Here is a 20,637-nt window from a genome sequence, read left to right on the forward strand (position 1 = left end):
TGGGGTGCTGGGGGAGATATGAGGATGGTCATACCAGACAGGGCCGTAGACTTCTTTCCTGGGGCTCAAGACAACTGTTCCATTGCCCCCCCCCCCCCCCCAGTGTCGGCAGCCTTTGCGAGACTCCCCCTCTATTTCTCACACCTCCATCTCTCCCCCTCACCCACACACATAATACCCCCCCTGCACCTCACATCACTCTCCCCCTGCATCTCACATCACTCCCCCCCTGCACCTCACATCACTCTCCCCCTGCATCTCACATCACACCCCCCCTGCATCTCACATCACCCATCACCTTGCAACCTTAGGCTGCGGCCATGGTGAACGCTGGAGAGGGCGCAAGCGTTCACACGGCTTCTCCCCGCCGCCTGCAGCAGGAGAGATCTGTGTCCTGCATGCAGAGGAGATGGGGAGGCGTGTCGGGGGCGTGGCTGTGACGTCACGGAGCTGGTTCGCCCTCATTGGGCGAACCGCTCACGTGACCCTCCTGTCGCCCGGCCGCCGCCGCGCATGAAAACAGATTTTTCTGTTTTCCCCTGCACCGCGAGCGCCGGCGCTCCGCTCCCGTGCGCGTTGGCGCGCTATATAGACAGCCTCATAGAGGCACATCTATGTGATCGCGCCGCGCGCGCCCTCCTGCGCGCCATCGCGATCTCCATGGCCGCAGCCTTACGCAACCAAGCGCTCTGGGGAGCGTTGAGCATCTTTACCTTACCTCTGCTGTGACTGCCTGCACCCGGCTGTGCGCACAGGGGGCAGCGCTCGCCCAGGCTCCCGCTTTCCTCGCCTTGTTCTAATGACCAGATCACATTAACATTAAACGGGGCAAAGACGGGAAAATGTCACTTTTAACCCTTTGACTGCCACAGGGTCCAGGAACATGGGCCTGTGTAAATGCTCCCCCTCTATTTTCTCACCACCTCTCCAACGTTCTCTCATCACTCCCCTCTCTCTCTCCCCATCTCTCCTGTCACTCTCTCTCTCCTCTCACCTTCTTCCCTTCTCTCCTGTGTCCCTGTACTTTCTCTACTGCCCTCTCTCCCCCCTCCCTCTCTCTCCTCTCTCCCCTTTGTCTCTCCCCCATCCCCTCTGCGTCTCTCTCTCTGCTTCCCGTGTCAGGGCGACAGTTCACGTGCGGGTGAACGATGTGAATGAGTTTGCCCCGGTGTTCGGGGAGCGGGTGTTTCGGGCGTCGGTGACAGAGGGACGTTTGTACGAGCGGGTCCTGCGAGTGCAGGCGTGGGATCAGGACTGCTCCCCTCAGTACAGCCAGGTCTGCTTCTACCAGATACTCACCCCCAATGTGCCCTTTACCATCGACAATGACGGTGAGTAACCTCTGACCTCTCACCCAGCCTGCCTTACTCTCTCCTCATTCTCTCTCCCCCTCTAATACTAATTGCTATCATGCTTCTCTCCTTCTCATTACGCTCTAATTCCTATCATGCTTCTCTCCCTCTCTTTATACTCTAATTTCCATCTCTCTCTCTCCCTCTCATTACCCTCTAATTTCCATCTCTCCCCTCTCCCTCCCTCTCCCCCTCCCTCTCCTCCTCTCTCTCTCCCTGCCTCTCCCTCTCCCTCCCTCTCCCCCTCTCATTACCCTCTAATTTCCATCTCTCCCCCTCTCCCTCCCTCTCCCTCCCTCTCCCTCCCTCTCCCTCCCTCTCCCTCTCTCATTACCCTCTAATTTCCATCTCTCTCCCTCCCCCTTCCTCTCCCTCTCTCTCCCTTCCCGTCTCCCTCCCTCTCCCTACCTCTCCCCCTCCCTCTCCCCCTCCCTCCCCCTTCCTCTCCCCCTCCCTCCCCCTTCCTCTCCCCCTCCCTCCCTCTATCCTCCCTCTCCTCCCTCTCAGGGTATATAAAGAATACCCAGCCCCTGCAGTCTAGCGGTGAGAGGCTTCTCCGATTCACGGTCACTGCGTATGACTGTGGAAAAAAACGAGCTGTTGAGGACGCAGAGGTGGAAATCCAGGTGAAACCCACGTGCAAACCCAGCTGGAGAGGTAAAACCTGAGTGTGCATCACACAATCTGAGTGTGAGTTACTGTGTGTATGTGTCACTCTGTGTCGCTGTGTATGTGTCACTCCGTGTCGCTGTGTATGTGTCACTCCGTGTCGCTGTGTATGTGTCACTCCGTGTCGCTGTGTATGTGTCACTCCGTGTCGCTGTGTATGTGTCACTCCGTGTCGCTGTGTATGTGTCACTCTGTGTCGCTGTGTATGTGTCACTCTGTGTCGCTGTGTATGTGTCACTCTGTGTCGCTGTGTATGTGTCACTCTGTGTCGCTGTGTATGTGTCACTCTGTGTCGCTGTGTATGTGTCACTCTGTGTCGCTGTGTATGTGTCACTCTGTGTCGCTGTGTATGTGTCACTCCGTGTCGCTGTGTATGTGTCACTCCGTGTCGCTGTGTATGTGTCACTCCGTGTCGCTGTGTATGTGTCACTCCGTGTCGCTGTGTATGTGTCACTGTGTATGTGTCACTCTGTGTCGCTGTGTATGTGTCACTCTGTCTCGCTGTGTATGTGTCACTCTGTGTCGCTGTGTATGTGTCACTCTGTGTCGCTGTGTATGTGTCACTCTGTGTCGCTGTGTACGTGTCACTCTGTGTCGCTGTGTACGTGTCACTCTGTGTCGCTGTGTACGTGTCACTCTGTGTCGCTGTGTACGTGTCACTCTGTGTCGCTGTGTACGTGTCACTCTGTGTCGCTGTGTACGTGTCACTCTGTGTCGCTGTGTACGTGTCACTCTGTGTCGCTGTGTATGTGTCACTCTGTGTCGCTGTGTATGTGTCACTCTGTGTCGCTGTGTATGTGTCACTCTGTGTCGCTGTGTATGTGTCACTCTGTGTCGCTGTGTATGTGTCACTCTGTGTCGCTGTGTATGTGTCACTCTGTGTCGCTCTGTTTCGCTTTGTCACTGTCATTGTGTGTCACTCTGTGTCGCTGTGTACGTGTCACTCTGTGTCGCTGTGTATGTGTCACTCTGTGTCGCTGTGTATGTGTCACTCTGTGTCGCTGTGTACAGTATGTGTCACTCTGTCTCGCTCTGTTTCGCTTTGTCACTGTCATTGTGTGTCACTCTGGGTCACTGTGTATGTGTCATTCTATTCTGTGTCCCTGTGTGTGACCCTAAATCTCTCCACCACCCCCTCCCCCCCACCCCCCGTTACCCTCTCCTCTCAGTACTGATATGTGCTGTGTTAGCTCTGTGTTCTGATTGGGTAACAGACTTCTCTGCTCCTGTTTAATAGGCTGGAACAAGCGCATTGAGTACGTGCCCGGGACAGGCAGCCTGGCTCTATTCCCCAGCATTCACCTGGAGACCTGCGAGGAACCCATCTGGAACATTCAGGCCACCGTAGAGATCCAGACCAGTCACATCGCCAAGGGCTGTGATCGCGACAACTACTCTGAGAGGTCCCTGCGCAAGCTGTGCGGTGCGGGATGCAGCAACATCCATAATGCATCACATCCACTGACTCATAGCGCCTCACCCCTGTTACTCGCTGACCCATAATGCATCACACCCACGCGCTTAGCTATAGTGCATCACACCCACCTGCTGACGCATCGTGCATCAAGACCCTCTTTTGACCCATAGTGCATCACACCTGGCCCATAATGTATCACACCCACTCGCTGACCCTTAATGCATCACATACACTGACCCATAATAAACCTTACCCACCCGCTGACTTATAACGCATCATGACCCCCTGCTGACCCACAGTGCATCACACCTGCTGACCCATAATGTATCACATACACCCGCTGACCCACAGTGCATCACACCCGCTGACCCACAGTGCATCACACCCGCTGACCCACAGTGCATCACACCCGCTGACCCACAGTGCATCACACCCGCTGACCCACAGTGCATCACACCCAGTGACCCACAGGGCATCACACCCAGTGACCCACAGGGCATTACACCCAGTGACTCACAGGGCATCACACCCGCTGACCCACAGTGCATCACACCCGCTGACCACAGTGCATCACACCCGCTGACCCATAATGTATCACATACACCCGCTGACCCACAGTGCATCACCCCCGCTGACCCACAGTGCATCACACCCGCTGACCCACAGTGCATCACACCCGCTGACCCACAGTGCATCACACCCGCTGACCACAGTGCATCACACCCGCTGACCCATAATGTATCACATACACCCGCTGACCCACAGTGCATCACCCCCGCTGACCCACAGTGCATCACACCCGCTGACCCACAGTGCATCACACCCGCTGACCCACAGTGCATCACACCCGCTGACCCACAGTGCATCACACCCGCTGACCCACAGTGCATCACACCCACTGACCCACAGTGCATCACACCCGCTGACCCATAATGTATCATATACACCCGCTGACCCACAGTGCATCACACCCGCTGACCACAGAACATCACACCCGCTGACCCACAGGGCATCACACCCGCTGATCCACAGTGCATCACACCCGCTGACCCATAATGTATCACATACACCCGCTGACCCACAGTGCATCACACCCGCTGACCCACAGTGCATTACACCCGCTGACACAATGTATCACATACACCCGCTGACCCACAGTGCATCACACCCGCTGACCCACAGTGCATCACACCTGCTGACCCACAGTGCATCACACCCGCTGACCCAAACTGCATCACACCCGCTGACCCACAGTGCATCACACCTGCTGACCCACAATACATCACACATCCACTGACCCACAGTGCATCACACCTGCTGACCCATGGGGCATAATATTCACTGGCATATAATGCTTCTTACTCGCTGACGTATAATGCATCACAGCCCCCGCTGACACATAATGCATTACACTTGCAGACCCATAGTGCATCACACCCACCCCATGACCCTCAATACATCACACACACCCACTGACCCATAATTCATCACCCCAAGCTCTTCCACAATGCAACACACCAGCTGACACATAATTCAGCACATCCCTCGCTGACCCTTAATACATCACCCCACACTGATCCATAATGCAGCATCCCAGCTGACACACAATCCATCACATCTGTTGACCCATAATCCATTATAGCCACCTGCTTTTCCAGAATGCATCACAGTTACCCACTGACTCAATGGGGCCTATTCTATAAGCCTTCATAAAAAAACATCGCCGGGCCATTTTCCCCGCCAGTTTTATGAGCGTTGCGATCACGGTATCAGAAAGCCTCAATTTCTTGTGATAGCAAAATTACCAAAACGGGCGAGTAGCCGGCGGCGTAATGTTCGCCCCTCTCAAAAGGGCTTACCCGGCGATTTGTTCCAGCTCAGAGAGAGCTGCACAGAGAGAGCCGCCTCCCCCTGTGCATACCTCGCCCGCGATCAAAAGTATATACATTTTAATACTAGTGCAGATGTGCAGGGGGTCTCCGCATTTTATTCCCACAGTCACGTGATGGGGGACATTTCAATGCATAGGAGATACCGGCACCCCATAACGGGGCTTGTATCTCGGGAGGCAGGGGGTTCCCGGATCTCAAACCAACGTGATTCTGCTCCGGAGACCCCATGCACATCTGCACTAGTATTAACATTTATATTAAACAGCTTCATTACCTTAGCGCCCAGCCGCTAAGGCAACAAAGGGGTTTAACCTCAATAGTCTGTTTCTTGGGGCAGAGGGGGTGGATGAAGGGGGTAATAGTCTCAGGGTGGGTGCTTAGCCTGTCTGGAAGGTTGCAGGAGTTAACCACTTCACTAACATAGCGGCAGGAACCACTACGGTAATGAAGAGGTTAACCTATCCTGCTACCCCCCGGAAGGCCTAAACATCCATCCTTTGGGCTACTACCCTCTTCACCCAATCCCTCTACCCCCAAGAAAAAAAAATAAACACAACAACCCTACTACCCACCTCCTCTACCCCCAACAACCCCCTACCCCCGCAAACACATACAGTACAGTAATGGGCAAAATTACAATTATCCACAAATAGATAATAGTGCATTTTCCCATTATAAAAACAAACATTAGCCAGCCAGCATTAATAAAGTAAATAAAACGTTCAACTTACCCCTGCCATCATGAAGGGCGTCCTTGTCAGCATACTCCAGGTCCATGTCCTCCAATGCCAGCAAGAATACAAGAAAAAATACAATCTAATGGCCCCTAACCCCTTAATCACCTTAGCGGTTAATAACCACTATAGTAATTAAGGGGTTAACCCACCCTCACCCGCTACCCAACCGGGAGGCCTAACCACCCACCCCGGACCCACTATACCCACCCTGTACCCATTGATTGGCACAGTGATATATCATACCCATATAATATGGGAATGATAAGCCACTATATCACTCAATGGTCATCCTAATAAAAATAATAAAGGCCAAACATACACAATAATCAAAGAAATACACAAGCACCTAAACACCCCAACAATAAAAGAACTAAAAAGCTTCAACTACACATCAATTACATTAATCTACTGTATCACTAAAACAGCAAAAGAATTCAAATTATGTTATTCAAAACATAAGAATACAAATAAACATCTATCCAACCAAAGAAATAAAACCAGTAGCCAACTAAACAAATAATTCATTTAAACCAGTAGCCAACTAAACAAATAATTCATTTAAACCAGTAGCCAATAAAACAAATAATTCATTTAAACCAGTAGCCAAACAAATAATTAATTTAAAATGCTAACCAATCCTAAAAAGTACTAAAAACAAGCCATCCAAATTCAAAACAATTTAATCCAAACAATAAACAGAAATCGAAAAAAATAACAATCAATTGAAAACAAGCATTTGCCAAAAAAATGCATTGCCAGTCACTGTATTGATCTGTACCCTAAAGGGGCACAGATTAATACAGTATCAGTCAATAGGAAATCACAAACATAAAAATAAATAAATACAATGAAAAAACACATTTACATACATTCAATATTTTACTTCCCTTTAGAAGTCTTCACCCTCCGAATCCCGGCGTATCTGGAAGCTCTCGTACCGCAAAGTCATCACCCGCAATCCAACGTCATCCACCTTGAAGACCAGCATCAGGTAAATAAAAATCTTCTTTCTTTTATCTTCTGTCTCCGTCTTCTATCTTCATCTGTAATTATTTTCTTTTTTTCTTTAATGTTCTTTCTTCATCTGTCAATCCAAAGTGCCCCATGTTAAATCCCCAACGGATGATGTCTCGTCGTCTTCTTGAGGTAAAATGGGACAGAAAAGGCCTTATATAGGGACTGTAACGTCACATTTTAGGTTCAGATAGTACAGCTCCAATCCGATTGAACACTGTATCATGTGCCCGCCTCTTTTTTTTTTTTTTAATGACGTAACGTCATCTCCAAGGGAGTTACGTCACATCCTTAAAACCACATGTCTTTGAAGACAATCCCATTGGTTGCTGTACCATGTGATAGGTTACATTACTTCAAAAGGATGTGTCATCACTTTAAGGGATGATGTCACATCCTTTTGAAGTAATGTAACCTATCACATGGTACAGCAACCAATGGGATTGTCATCAATCCCATTGGCTGTAATACCATGTAATATAGCCATGTGGTTTTAAGGATATGACGTACCTCCCTTGGAGAAGACGTCACATCCTTAAAAAACAAAACAAAAAACAAAAAACAAAAGGAGGTGGGCACATGTTACAGCATCCAATCGGATTGGAGCTGTACTATTTGATCCTAAAATGTGACGTCACAGTCCCTATATAAGGCTTGTCACGTCTCATTTTACCTCAAGAAGACGACGAGACATCATCCGTTGGGGATTTAACATGGGACACTTTGGATTGACAGATGAAGAAAGAACATTAAAGAAAAGAAGAAAATAATTACAGATGAAAATAGAAGACAATGATATAAGATAAAAGAGAGAAGATTTTTATTTACCTGATGCTGGTCTTCAAGGTGGATGGCGTTGGATTGCGGGTGATGACGTCGCGGTACGAGAGCTTCCAGATACGCCGGGATTCAGAGGGTGAAGACTTCTAAAGGTAAGTAAAATATTGAATGTATGTAAATGTATATTTTCAGGTTTTTTCATTGTTTTTATTTTTTTTTATGTTTGTAATGGCCCATTGACTGACACTGTATTAATCTGTGCCCCTTTAGGGTACAGATAAATACAGGGACAGGCAATGCATTTTTTGACAAATGCCCAAAACAAGCCATTTCTATTGTTATTTTTTTCGATTTCTGTGTATTGTTTGGATGAAATTGGTTTGAATTTGGATGGCTTGTTTTTAGTACAGCTCAACCCCGTTATAGAGCGATCCTCTACAGCGCGGATCAGCTTATAATGCGGTGTAAGAGTGGCTCCTGTTTTTTAAGCGCTATTTTTTTTTTTAAAGCTTTTTTGCAAACGGAAGGACACACACACACACACACACACACACACACACACACACACACACACACACACACACACACACACACACACACACAAAATACTACCCTGCCCATCATATCCCCCTGCCTGCACATCACCCCCCCAGCCTGCACATCACATCTCTCTGCCTGCACATCACCCCCCCCCCCCAGCCCATCACATCCCCCCCCCCCTGCCCATCACATCCCCCTTTCCTGCACATCACCCCCCCGGCACATCACATCCCCCTGCCTGCACATCCCATCCTCCCCTGCCCATCATATCCCCTATTCCTGCACATCACATCCCCCTGCCTGCACATCACCCCCAAGCCTGTACTTCACCCCCCAGCCCATCACGTCCCATCCCCCCTGCCCATCACATCCCCTCTTCCTGCACATTACATCCCCCTACCCGCACATCACCCCCCCAGCCTGCACATCACATCCCCCCTTCCTGCACATCACCCCCACTGCACATCCCACCCCTCCCATACACACACCTTTCCCCCCTCCCACCCTGTACGTCCACTGGGGTGGGGTGGGGGGGGGGGAAGGAGAGAAGGGAGCTGGTTCCTGATCAGGGGACACAGACAGACAGCTGACATCCTGGCCCAGACTCCGTGAGATCCTCCCCGCCCCCTCGCAGACTCAAAGCTTCTCTGTACAGAACACAGATCAGCTGCTGCTGCAGATGCCGGGTAGTGCTTCGTGGGGCTGCCGCTGCGACGCCGGCTTCAGGGAGAGCTGGGAGATTTATCCCAGCTCTCCCCCTCCGGCGGACGCGGAATCCCTGATCGCGGCGGCCATTTTTTTATCGTGATCCCCATTATAATGCGGTCGTATCGGGTGGACCCAGAGGACCACGTTATAACGGGGTTCAGCTGTACTTTTTAGGATTGGTTAGCGTTTTAATTAATTTCATGTTTTGTTGGCTACTGGTTTTATTTCTTTAATTGATTGGTTGGATAGATGTTTATTTATTTGTATTCTTATGTTTTGGAATAACATAATTGTAATTCTTTTGCTGTTTTAGTGATAGATTAATGTAATTGATGTGTAGTTGAAGCTTTTTAGTTCTTTTATTGTTGGAGTGTTTAGGTGCTTGTATATTTCTTTGATTATTGTGTATTTTTGGCCTTAATTATTTTTATTAGATTGACCATTGAGTGATATAGTGGTTTATTATGCCCATATTATATGGGTATGATATACCACTGTGCCAATCAATGGGTACAGGGTGGGTATAGTTGTCCCGGGGTGGGTGGTTAGGCCTCCTGGGTGGGTAGCGGGTAAGAGTGGCTTAGCCCCTTAATTACTATAGCGGTTATTAACCGCTAAGGTGATTAAGGGGATAGGGGCCATTAGATTGTATTTTTTCTTGTATTCTTGCTGGCATTGGAGGACATGGACCTGGAGTATGCTGACAAGGACGCCCTTCATGGTGGCAGGGGTAAGTTGAACATTTATTTACTTTTTTAATGCTGACTGGCTAATGTTTGTTTTTATAGTGGGAAAATGCATTATTATCCATATGTGGATAATAGTAATTTTGCCCATTACTGTACTGTATGTGTTTGGGGGGGGGGGGTTGTTGGGGGTAGAGGAGGTGGGTAGTAGGGTTGTTGTGTTTTTAAAATATTGATTGTGTGTAGTGAGGATGGGTGAAGTTGGCATTTGGCCCTTGGTGGATGTTTATACCTACCGGGTGGGTAGCGGGAGGGGTTAACCCCTTCATTACCTTAGTGCTATTAACCGGTAAGGTAATGAAGGGGTTAACTCCACCCGCAAGGCCTAAACACCCACCAAGGGCCAAATACCTCCTTCACCCACCCCCGCTACCCACAATAAAGCACTGGTAGTTAACTCCTTCATTGCCTTAGCGGTTAGCCACTAAGGTAATGAAGTTGCCTGTAAATGCATTTTTATTGCATGGGATTCATGCCGGGGGTCTCTGGTGCCGATATTAATGGGTATCAGCTCCGGAGACTCCCGGCATCAATCTGATGTAGGAAAAAAGCATTTCCCCCCCCAAGTCCTCTCTCACCGCCTTCTCTGCAGGTTCTCCCCAGCCTCACTGGCGTGAGGCTTTTGGGAGAAACTCGCCATTCTAGAGCCGTGATAGGCCTCGATAAGCTAATCGAGGCTACTAGAATTGCACGAGTTTCAGAACCTGCCGATAAGTGGCTTCGGCGATTTTTTTTGACGGCTGAAGAATTGGGCGATTTATGCCTTTATCGCTCACTTATCAAGGTTTACTGAATAGCAGTAGGCATTTTGGCCGATAAGTGCTCGGTAAGTGGGTTATCGAGGCTTATAGAATATGCCCGATAATATTTAACCTCCTAGCTAACCGATAGTGCATCACCCCCTCTGACCCAGAATGCATCACATCCACCCGCTGACTCACAATGCCTCACAGCCACCCACTGAGCCAAAACTCATCACTCCCCCACTGACCCAGAATGCCTCACCCCATCCACTGACCCAGAATGCATAGCACCACCCACTGACCCATAATGCTTCACACCCACAGACCGATAATGCTTCACACCCACTGACCCACATTACCTCACAACTGCAGGCCCATAATGCCTCACACCCAACCGCTGACCTACAGTATAATGTGAATTTGATGAAAAAATCATAATTTAATCTAGAGCTGCTTTTTGCTTCCTATTTAAGTATTTATGTCGGTTACAATCTATTTAGCAAAACAAATCATTCTATAGAGAAAGCAGGGATAGGTCAGAGGGTGGTAATATTCCCTGCCTATTAAAATAACTAACATATAAGGGTATTAAAAAACAAAACAACTGGAACAGATTGACTGGTGTGGTGTGTGTGTATATACACATACACACACACACACACACACACACACACACACACACACACACACACACACACACACACACACACACACACACACACACACACACACACACACACACACACACACACACACTAGCAGGGACAGGTCAGATGGTGCTATCACATAACCATTCTCAATGCCTTCCTATATAAAATATATTTCATTTTATTATATAGCCAACAGATAAGGGAGCTAACATTTAACACTCAAAAAACAACTGGAACAAGCAGTGCAACAAAATCCGGGCTGGAGGTGGGTTAAAATAAGGCGGATTTATTCGGGCATAATGCCTCGAGACATATAACAAAACCGACAGGTTCCTCTGACGCGTTTCTTGCCGACAGGCACTTTATTACTCTTTGAAAAGAGACGAAGCGCCAGAAGAAACCACCAATGATATACCATGCTTTCTACCAGAACAAATAGCAAAGGCAAGAAGACGGGAAGGCACCCAGGGAAGATGGAGTTACAACTGAAATCTTGTAACATGCTGGGGAAGAAGTAGAGAAATAGTTGCAAAACTCATTGCTTGTTTCTTAAAGAACAGGACAATTCCAGAAGATTGGAGCAATGCCATAGGTACAGTATGCTCATCCAGAAGGCCAGGTCCCCAGTGGCTGCTGCGCGTGCTGCGGCGGCGGCGTACGCGCCACACACCACAGCACGGCCCTCTATTGGGCAGGCCCCAGTGGCCGTGTGTGTGTGGGCGCGCAAAGCGCGATGACGCAGCCCCTGGCAGGGAAGACAAGAATTTTGTCTTCCCATGCCGCAAGGCAAATCACGTGGTCGGTGGGCAGCCAATAGAAAGGCAGATATGCCCAGTCATGGCCACACATCTCATCACTCTCCCACAGACCGCGGCTTTCACCAGTGCACGCGCCGCCCTCAGGCGCACGCGCAGCACTAAACACTGGGGCCGTAGCCTAGACAGAAGACAAAGAAGAACTACGGGCCAATCAGGCTACTTCTAATTAATTACAAGATGTTTACGAAGATCCTCACTAATCAGCTGGAACAGATCATGGACATCGCCCAGCCTATAAAACACGCAGGAATTTGCAATGGATACAACACAATGGACCGCGCCCAAGTTGTGCCAGATCTACCACTCATTCTAGAATTCATACATTCCGAAAAAGCATTTTATTCTGTCGGCACCTCAGACATTTTAAATGCATAACAAAGCGTTTAAACAAGTGCGCACTCATATGATATAACACATTTATGAGAATGCCACGTCAACCATTAGATTACATGAAGATAAGGATGGGTGACGGAGAGACCATGTCACCAAAGCTTTTTCACAGCAAAACTTGAAAACATTGGATTGGGAAGAAAAAGGAATCAAAATCAATGGGGAATGCTTGGGTCACCTGTAATTTGCAGACATCCTTGTTAATTTGGTCACAAGTCCATAAATCAGCACTAGAAACAAATCAGAGAACTTGTTGAAGGATGACAGAATGTGGGCCTCTATGTGAATCTCAGCAGCACCATAGTGATGATAAACAGATGTGTGAACTCTGCAACGATCGAAATTAATTTAATAGACATAGAAGAAGTCAAAAATGATGTCAACCTTGGCCAGGAAGATTTAATGGATGAGAACATTTTAAATAAAACCAAATAGGAGATTAAAGATGGGACGGACCGCAATTGGAGGAAACAAGAGGAAAGTGTTTGGCCAGTGTATCCTGCCAGTGCTCATGTATGGATGTAAAACGTGGACCCTCGGTGCAAAGATAATTCCGAAGCTTCAGGCAACTGAAAGAAATATTCTCTGTATTCCCCGAAGAGACGGGGAAAAGAATGAATGGGTTCATAAGCAAACAAACGTCTGTAACATCATCACACATGTGAAGAAATTAAAATAGCAGTGAGCTGGACATATAGCAAGAAGAAATTACCATCGCTGGACAGAGATGGTAGTCTACTGGATTCCATGGAATGCCGAAAGACTACGACGATGGACAAAAGTAAGGTGGGAGGATGAATAAGTAAATTTGTTGGAGCAACAAGGAGAAAAGAGGCAACCACAGTAATTGGACGACCAGTGGTGAGGCCTTCATCCTGCAGTGGATTGAGATGGGCTGAAGATGATAGCGATGATGATATATATATTATTAATTATATAAACCAATAGATAAGGGATATTATTATAACCAATAGATAAAGCAGCAGTCTACTCTGATAACAATTGTTATCTGAACGGGAACTGATTGACTGAGGCAAGTCAGATGGTGGGGGGTCGTGTCTCTGCCTAATTACAAGACAAGTGCAGTAATAAATGTAATATATAATACATTATAAACAAAATATTAATTCATCATTTCTTCATTAGTCTGTGTCTACCCCTCCGTGTCTATATCCCGGGATATATTTATAAACATAATTAGCACAGATACTCTTCATATTTTCAGCTCTTCCGTTTCCTATATAACGCACCCTTCTGCTGTCACCAAATCAATACATCTATTAAATGTCTTGATCAAACCCTTAATCCTACCCCTTTTTCTTCCCAGGAGCTGCCCTGGGGGATGTGGACCTACTGCCCTCCCCCAGACTGGAGTACAACTGGACTCACAGCCTCCCTGTGCAGAACACACAGGACAGCAGTGTGGTCTTCTGGTTCAATGGATCCCAATCGGTGGTGGTTCCCCCTAGGCGTCTGCCCATGGGGGAAGGTGCCGCTGACCACCTCACCCTCTCCTTCTGGCTGAAGCACGCAGCGGGGAGCGGAGGACGGGCTGGGAAAGAGGAGGAGGTGCTGCTGTGTAACACGGTGCAGAATGGTAAGAGAAAGGGGGGAGAGGCGCTGAGGAGGGTGGAAAGGAGGGATGGAGGAGGATGATCAAAAGGAGGGGAAGGGTAGAGAAGCGGAGGGTACACACAATGGGGAAGGGGAACACAAGGGGGAGAGAAGGGAAAGAGGAGGGGTGAGAAGGGGAGATAATGGGGGGAGAGGAGACGAGAAAGAAAAGAGTGGAGGTGGGGAGAGAAGGTTGGAGAATGGTATGTGGGGGAGGTGGGAGGGCAGTGTAGGAAGATGAAACTGGTGCAGAGGGGCATGTGTGGGTAATTTAAGGAGGAAAGAGTACTGGTGGACGAGGGATCAGTTTTGAGCTCTCTCTATTCTCCCAATTATTCTTCCTCCTTCTCTCTCTCCTTCTCTCTTTATCCCACTCCCTCTCACCCGCTGGTCTCTGAAGATGGCAGTTACTCACACTATACTCTGGCTGTACACGGATGCCGGATCTCCTTCCTCTATTGGTCTCTTCTGGACAGTGCTCGTCCCGTCAAATTCCTCTGGAAACTGGAACAGGTGACGAGTAATTATCATACACAGCACGAGATCCCAACCTGGTTATCAGGCAGTGATAGTGACACCCTGCTGTTACTACAGTATGTGTGTATAGCAGTGTATATTCCCTGTGGGTATCAGGCAGTGACACCCTGCAGACACTGTGTATAGAAGTGTATATTCCCTGTGGGTATCAGACAGTGACACCCTGCAGTCACTGTGTATAGAAGTGTATGTTCCCTATGGGTATCAGACAGTGACACCCTGCAGTCACTGTGTATAGCAGTGTGTGTTCCCTATGGGTATCAGGCAGTGACACCCTGCAGTCACTGTGTATAGCAGTGTGTGTTCCCTATGGGTATCAGGCAGTGACACCCTGCAGTCACTGTGTATAGCAGTGTGTGTTCCCTATGGGTATCAGGCAGTGACACCCTGCAGTCACTGTGTATAGCAGTGTGTGTTCCCTATGGGTATCAGACAGTGACACCCTGCAGTCACTGTGTATAGCAGTGTGTGTTCCCTATGGGTATCAGGCAGTGACACCCTGCAGTCACTGTGTATAGCAGTGTGTGTTCCCTATGGGTATCAGACAGTGACACCCTGCAGTCACTGTGTATAGAAGTGTATGTTCCCTATGGGTATCAGACAGTGACACCCTGCAGTCACTGTGTATAGCAGTGTGTGTTCCCTATGGGTATCAGACAGTGGCACCCTGCAGTCACTGTGTATAGCAGTGTGTGTTCCCCATGGGTATCAGACAGTGGCACCCTGCAGTCACTGTGTATAGCAGTGTGTGTTCCCTATGGGTATCAGGCAGTGACACCCTGCAGTAACTGTGTATAGCAGTGTGTGTTCCCTATGGGTATCAGACAGTGGCACCCTGCAGTCACTGTGTATAGCAGTGTGTGTTCCCTATGGGTATCAGACAGTGACACCCTGCAGTCACTGTGTATAGCAGTGTGTTCCCTATGGGTATCAGGCAGTGACACCCTGCAGTAACTGTGTATAGCAGTGTGTGTTCCCTATGGGTATCATGCAGTGACATCCTGCAGTCACTGTGTATAGCAGTGTGTGTTCCCTATGGGTATCAGACAGTGACACCTTGCAGTCACTGTGTATAGCAGTGTGTGTTCCCTATGGGTATCAGGCAGTGACAGTGACACCCTGCAGTCACTGTGTATAGCAGTGTGTGTTCCCTATGGGTATCAGGCAGTGACAGTGACACCCTGCAGTCACTGTGTATAGCAGTGTGTGTTCCCTATGGGTATCAGGCAGTGACAGTGACACCCTGCAGTCACTGTGTATAGTAGTGTGTGTTCCCTATGGGTATCAGGCAGTGACAGTGACACCCTGCAGTCACTGTGTGAATAAAGCAGGTTATATTCTCTATCTTTCCTGGAACCAGGGTCACGAATGATGTGTGAATGATTCCAGTAAGCTCAACTCATGTCCTCCCTCTTCCAAAGCATGACCAGTCCTTAATGTCTTTCTTAATTTTATTGCAGGAGTAGAAAACACAGGAACTTGTAGGTGTAGTGTAGGCAGAGAGTGCTTCTCTATGTGGGATGCTTCTATGGGGTTAGACTATGGTAAGAGAGAAAGGCCTTACCAGGGGTGGATGCAGACAGGTCTGTACTCACTGTAATCTAGGGTGGAAAAGGAAGTGAGGGGCAGGGGTCACACTAAAGGTTGAGTGGGACTGCACTAACTGTCAGCAAAAGACAGGGGAGAACATGGGAAAGTCCATTAACTGGGAGGACTGGAGAAGCTGCAGTAGCAGTTCACTGATTAGTGCTCAGAGGCAAGAAATGCAACATTGTTGCAAGTTACACAGGCACAGTATGTGTGTGCAAACTCCATGCAGCTGGGAATAAGATCTGACAGGCAGAAGCTGCAAAGGAGAGAGGGGGGCGAGTCGGAAATGTAGTTCGTGTTCCATGACACTATCAGGCAGGGGTAGTAGACATCCCGCGATCACTGTGTTTATATACGGTAGCAGGGTATATTCCCTATGGTATATGAATAGTGGTTGATCTCACTACACACATTCAATGTATAGATGATGTGCATAAAGGAGAATTATAAGATCCACATATAAAATGAAAACCGGTGCAAATATCAGATTCTCCTACCTGGTCGCATATAAGTTCCTCCAAGAGTAGTTCCTGCTTGATGAGACTATTTCGTTATAAATTAAGATACTACCATATAAACCACAGTATCATATCAACCGTCTTATAGCCGCAATCTCATCGCATTTTGGCATTTTTGTGTATTTCTTATTTTAAGAAATTGTCTGTTATGTTTAAAATCTGCTTTGTTCAGGATACATAAGTGTTTCAAATATTACGTTTCCGGGGGGGGGGGGGGGGGATTAAAATAGAGTTCTCCCCAGAGCTCATTATAGTCTGAAGGTTACACCCCAACGTGGCGTTATATGATTTTTAACATTAGAAAAACATTAAATAAAAGTTTGCCCTCTCTCCCAATTGTACCCTCTGTGCCCTCACTCCCAAATGTACCCTCTGTGTCCTCACTCCCAAATGTAACCTGTGTCCTCACTCCCAAATGTAACCTCTGTGCCCTCACACAAATGTACCCTCTGTGCCCTCTCTCCCAAATGTACCCTCTGTGCCCTCACTCCCAATTGTACCCTCTGTGTCCTCTCTCCCAAATGTACCCTCTGTGTCCTCTCTCCCAAATGTACCCTCTGTGCCCTCACTCCCAAATGTACCCTCTGTGCCCTCACTCCCAAATGTACCCTCTGTGCCCTCACTCCCAAATGTAACCTCTGTGCCCTCACTCCCAAATGTACCCTCTGTGCCCTCACTCCCAAATGTACCCTCTGTGCCCTCTCTCCCAAATGTACCCTCTGTGTCCTCACTCCCAAGTGTAACACCTCTGTGCCCTCACTCCCAAATGTAACCCCTCTGTGTCCTCACTCCCAATTGTACCCCCTCTGTGCCCTCACTCCCAAATGTACCCTCTGTGTCCTCACTCCCAAATGTAACCTCTGTGTCCTCACTCCCAAATGTAACCTCTGTGTCCTCACTCCCAAATGTAACCTCTGTGTCCTCACTCCCAATTGTACCCTCTGTGTCCTCACTCCCAAATGTAACCCCTCTGCCCTCACTCCCAAGTGTAGCCCCCGCGTGCACACCCCCGGGGTGCCCTTAGCATGCAAAGTGTCAGGTGTGTAGGTTTCATGGTCTCGGAGCTGTGGCTCTGACAGCTTTCGTTTTACTTTCCAAGTGCTGCCCTCTAGCGTTTGTCAGGAGAAATGCTGGTCAGAGAAATGTTAATAACTCACAGAATGAATGCATTTAAATAAACAATAAGCACAGGTGCACACCCCTGGGGTCCCCTTAGTCCACATGCAAAGTTACCGGGCTCTAGATTACATGGTCTTGAAGCTCTGACTGACAGACACAGGCTCCCTAATTATAATATTGACATTGTTTTATAGCATGTTGGAATTTATTCCTTTCTATGTGTTTATTTCCTCCCTTTCTTACATCATTTACTAGATATGCAAACATCTCCCTGTCTGTCTTCTTCTCTCTCACCCCTTCCCGTCTCTGCCCCCCTTCTCTCTCCCTCAGGTGTGTGACGTTGAGTGGCATCATTATGCTCTCAGTCTTGAGTTCCCCACAGTCTCTCTGTATGTGGACGGAGTGACCTATGACCCCGCGCTTATCCACGATAACGGAGCCCTCCCCCCTCCCCGGCGCCAGGCCAGGCTGATGATAGGGGGGTGTTGGGCAGGTGAGGAGTAAGACAGTGAGAGAGGGGGAAGGGAGAAGGAAAAAGACTAAAGGTGGGGGGGGGGGAGATAGTGGGAGGTAGACGGGGAGAGAGAGACTGAGAGGGGATGAGAGAGAGGGTGAGGTGAAGAGAGAAAAGAGAGGCGCTGAGGGAGACAGGGACTGAGAGGGGGATAGAGAGAAACTTAGAGGGAGAGAGAAGGGGATAGAGAGAGAAACTGAGAGACCAAGGAGGAAAGAGAGAAATGGAGAGGGAGTGACTAAGAGGGAGAGATATTAGAGGGGGAGAGAGAGAAGGAAAGAGAAAAAAATGGGGATGGACAGATTAAGATAGTGGGATTGATAGAGAGAGAGGGGAGAGACAGTTAGGGATGTGTGTTAGAGAGAAATATATAGGGGGAAGTGGGTACAGAGGGGAATAAAAATAAACAGGCGAGAAGGAGAAAGAGACAAAGGTAGGGTAGGTAAGGAAAGAGATAAGGGGGCAGGAGGAATAAAGGAGAGACAGCAATAGGGTTTATGGGAGAAGAAGGAGAGAGGGGAAGAAGATATGGTGATGTAAAAGAGATTAAAAAAAGCGAAAGCCGAAGGGCGAAGAGACTAACATTTTGAGGAGGAATGAGAGAGACGGGGGAACAAAAGAAGAGACAGAGGAGGGGTGGGGGGGAATGTTAAAATGAGACATGTTTCATTTTCAACAGATGAGAAAATCCCAGGAAAAGTGAGTGACAATGTGACAGAGAGAGTGCCAGGTACAGTGTGAGACATCCTGACGTCGATCAGTCCCTTGTCCCTTATCCTTTAAGCTGTCACTTGGAGGGAGGGGTCTTTGTCTGCTGTCGGCTCCTCTGCACTCGTCACTTTATCGCCTTACAAAACCTAAAACCCCACAGGGTCGGGGTGACACCCCATAACCCCTGAGCCCGCAGGGACCCAGTGTCTGCCCTGGGAGGCAGTCCTTGCACCCACCACCCTCCCTGTGCATTAGGAGTTCTTTGGGTTATGTGCTGCACCCACAGTCACTCCCCGTCTCTCTACCTTTGTCCCTCTCCCTTCCCTTGTCTTTTTCCTCTACTCTCTAACCCTCATTCTCTTCTTTCTCTCCTCTCACTCACGGCTTCCCCTCTCCTGCCCCCTCATCCCCTTTTCTCTCCTCTCCTCCTACCTGTTTCCATCTTTTTCTCCCTCTCTTCCCTCCCTCCTCTATCCACCTTGCTCTGTCCTTCTTGCCTTCCCGTTCTCACCCATCGCCTCTCCTCCTCCTCTCTCCTCCCCCCAGGGTCAGTCCCACGTGTGGGGCGCTTCCTGCGGGGTTACGTGTCCGCCTTCTCCCTGCGCCCTGGCCCTGTGGACACTCGGGAGGTGATAGAGTGTCTGTATTCCTGTAAGGAGGGGCTGCAGTATACAGACTTTGACAGCCTTGGGAAGGGCATGAAGGTAACACATCTCTCACTGTGTCACTGCGGGTCTCGTGTGTCATTAGTGTCACTGTGTGTATCATTGTGTCAATATGTTTATTGTTCTGTGTGACTGTGTATCGTTATGTGTCATAGTAAATCGTCGTGTCACTATGCATATCATTGTGTGCATCATTCTGTCACTACGTGTCACGGTGTATCATTGTGTCACTATATACCATTATATGTCACTATGTGTTACAGTGCATCATGTGTCATTGTGTCACTGTGTGCATTATTAGGTTACACTGTGTGCAACATGTGTCACTATGTACCATTGTATGTCACTGTGTTCATTTTGTGTCACTATTTTGTCCTCTTCACATGTAAAGCTGTACAGATGGCTAAACCTTGATCCAACTTAATATGCAAAGACGGTGTGATCTTCTGAAACGCAAACTACTTATTAATATGTAGATGGTTGGCACATAGATCTTGGTTGTGTGCTAGTTGGAAATAAATTAGTCCTGACTCCTGTCTATGAGCTAATTAGAAACCTTCCCCCTACACCACTAATACTATGGGAAACACACACAGTGAGCAGAGACTAATACTATGGGAAACACACACAGTGAGCAGAGACTAATACTATGGGAAACACACACAGTGAGCAGAGACTAATACTATGGGAAACACACACAGTGAACAGAGACTGATGCTATGGGAAACACACACAGTGAGCAGAGACTAATACTATGGGAATCACACACAGTGAGCAGAGACTGATGCTATGGGAAACACACACAGTGAGCAGAGAGTAATACTATGGGAAACACACAGTGAGCAGAGACCAATGCTATGGGAAACACACACAGTGAGCAGAGACTAATGCTATGGGAAACACACACAGTGAG

At 48.4% G+C, this 20,637-nt stretch overlaps 1 protein-coding gene across 1 annotated transcript in view; it reads left to right on the plus strand.

Moving 5' to 3' along the window:
- The first annotated feature begins 883 nt into the window (after positions 1-883).
- Positions 884-20,637, plus strand: part of CLSTN3 (calsyntenin 3) — a 110,993-nt gene continuing 91,239 nt past the window's right edge. The window contains exons 1-8 of the mRNA XM_075613056.1: positions 884-1,331; positions 1,860-2,009; positions 3,259-3,444; positions 13,784-14,053; positions 14,471-14,583; positions 18,165-18,327; positions 19,028-19,078; positions 19,606-19,763. Of these exons, the coding sequence (XP_075469171.1) occupies positions 884-1,331; positions 1,860-2,009; positions 3,259-3,444; positions 13,784-14,053; positions 14,471-14,583; positions 18,165-18,327; positions 19,028-19,078; positions 19,606-19,763 (1,539 nt within the window). The remainder of the gene's footprint in view (positions 1,332-1,859; positions 2,010-3,258; positions 3,445-13,783; positions 14,054-14,470; positions 14,584-18,164; positions 18,328-19,027; positions 19,079-19,605; positions 19,764-20,637) is intronic.

This window comes from Ascaphus truei, chromosome 8 (assembly GCF_040206685.1).
Source record: "Ascaphus truei isolate aAscTru1 chromosome 8, aAscTru1.hap1, whole genome shotgun sequence".
Lineage (NCBI taxonomy): Eukaryota > Metazoa > Chordata > Amphibia > Anura > Ascaphidae > Ascaphus > Ascaphus truei.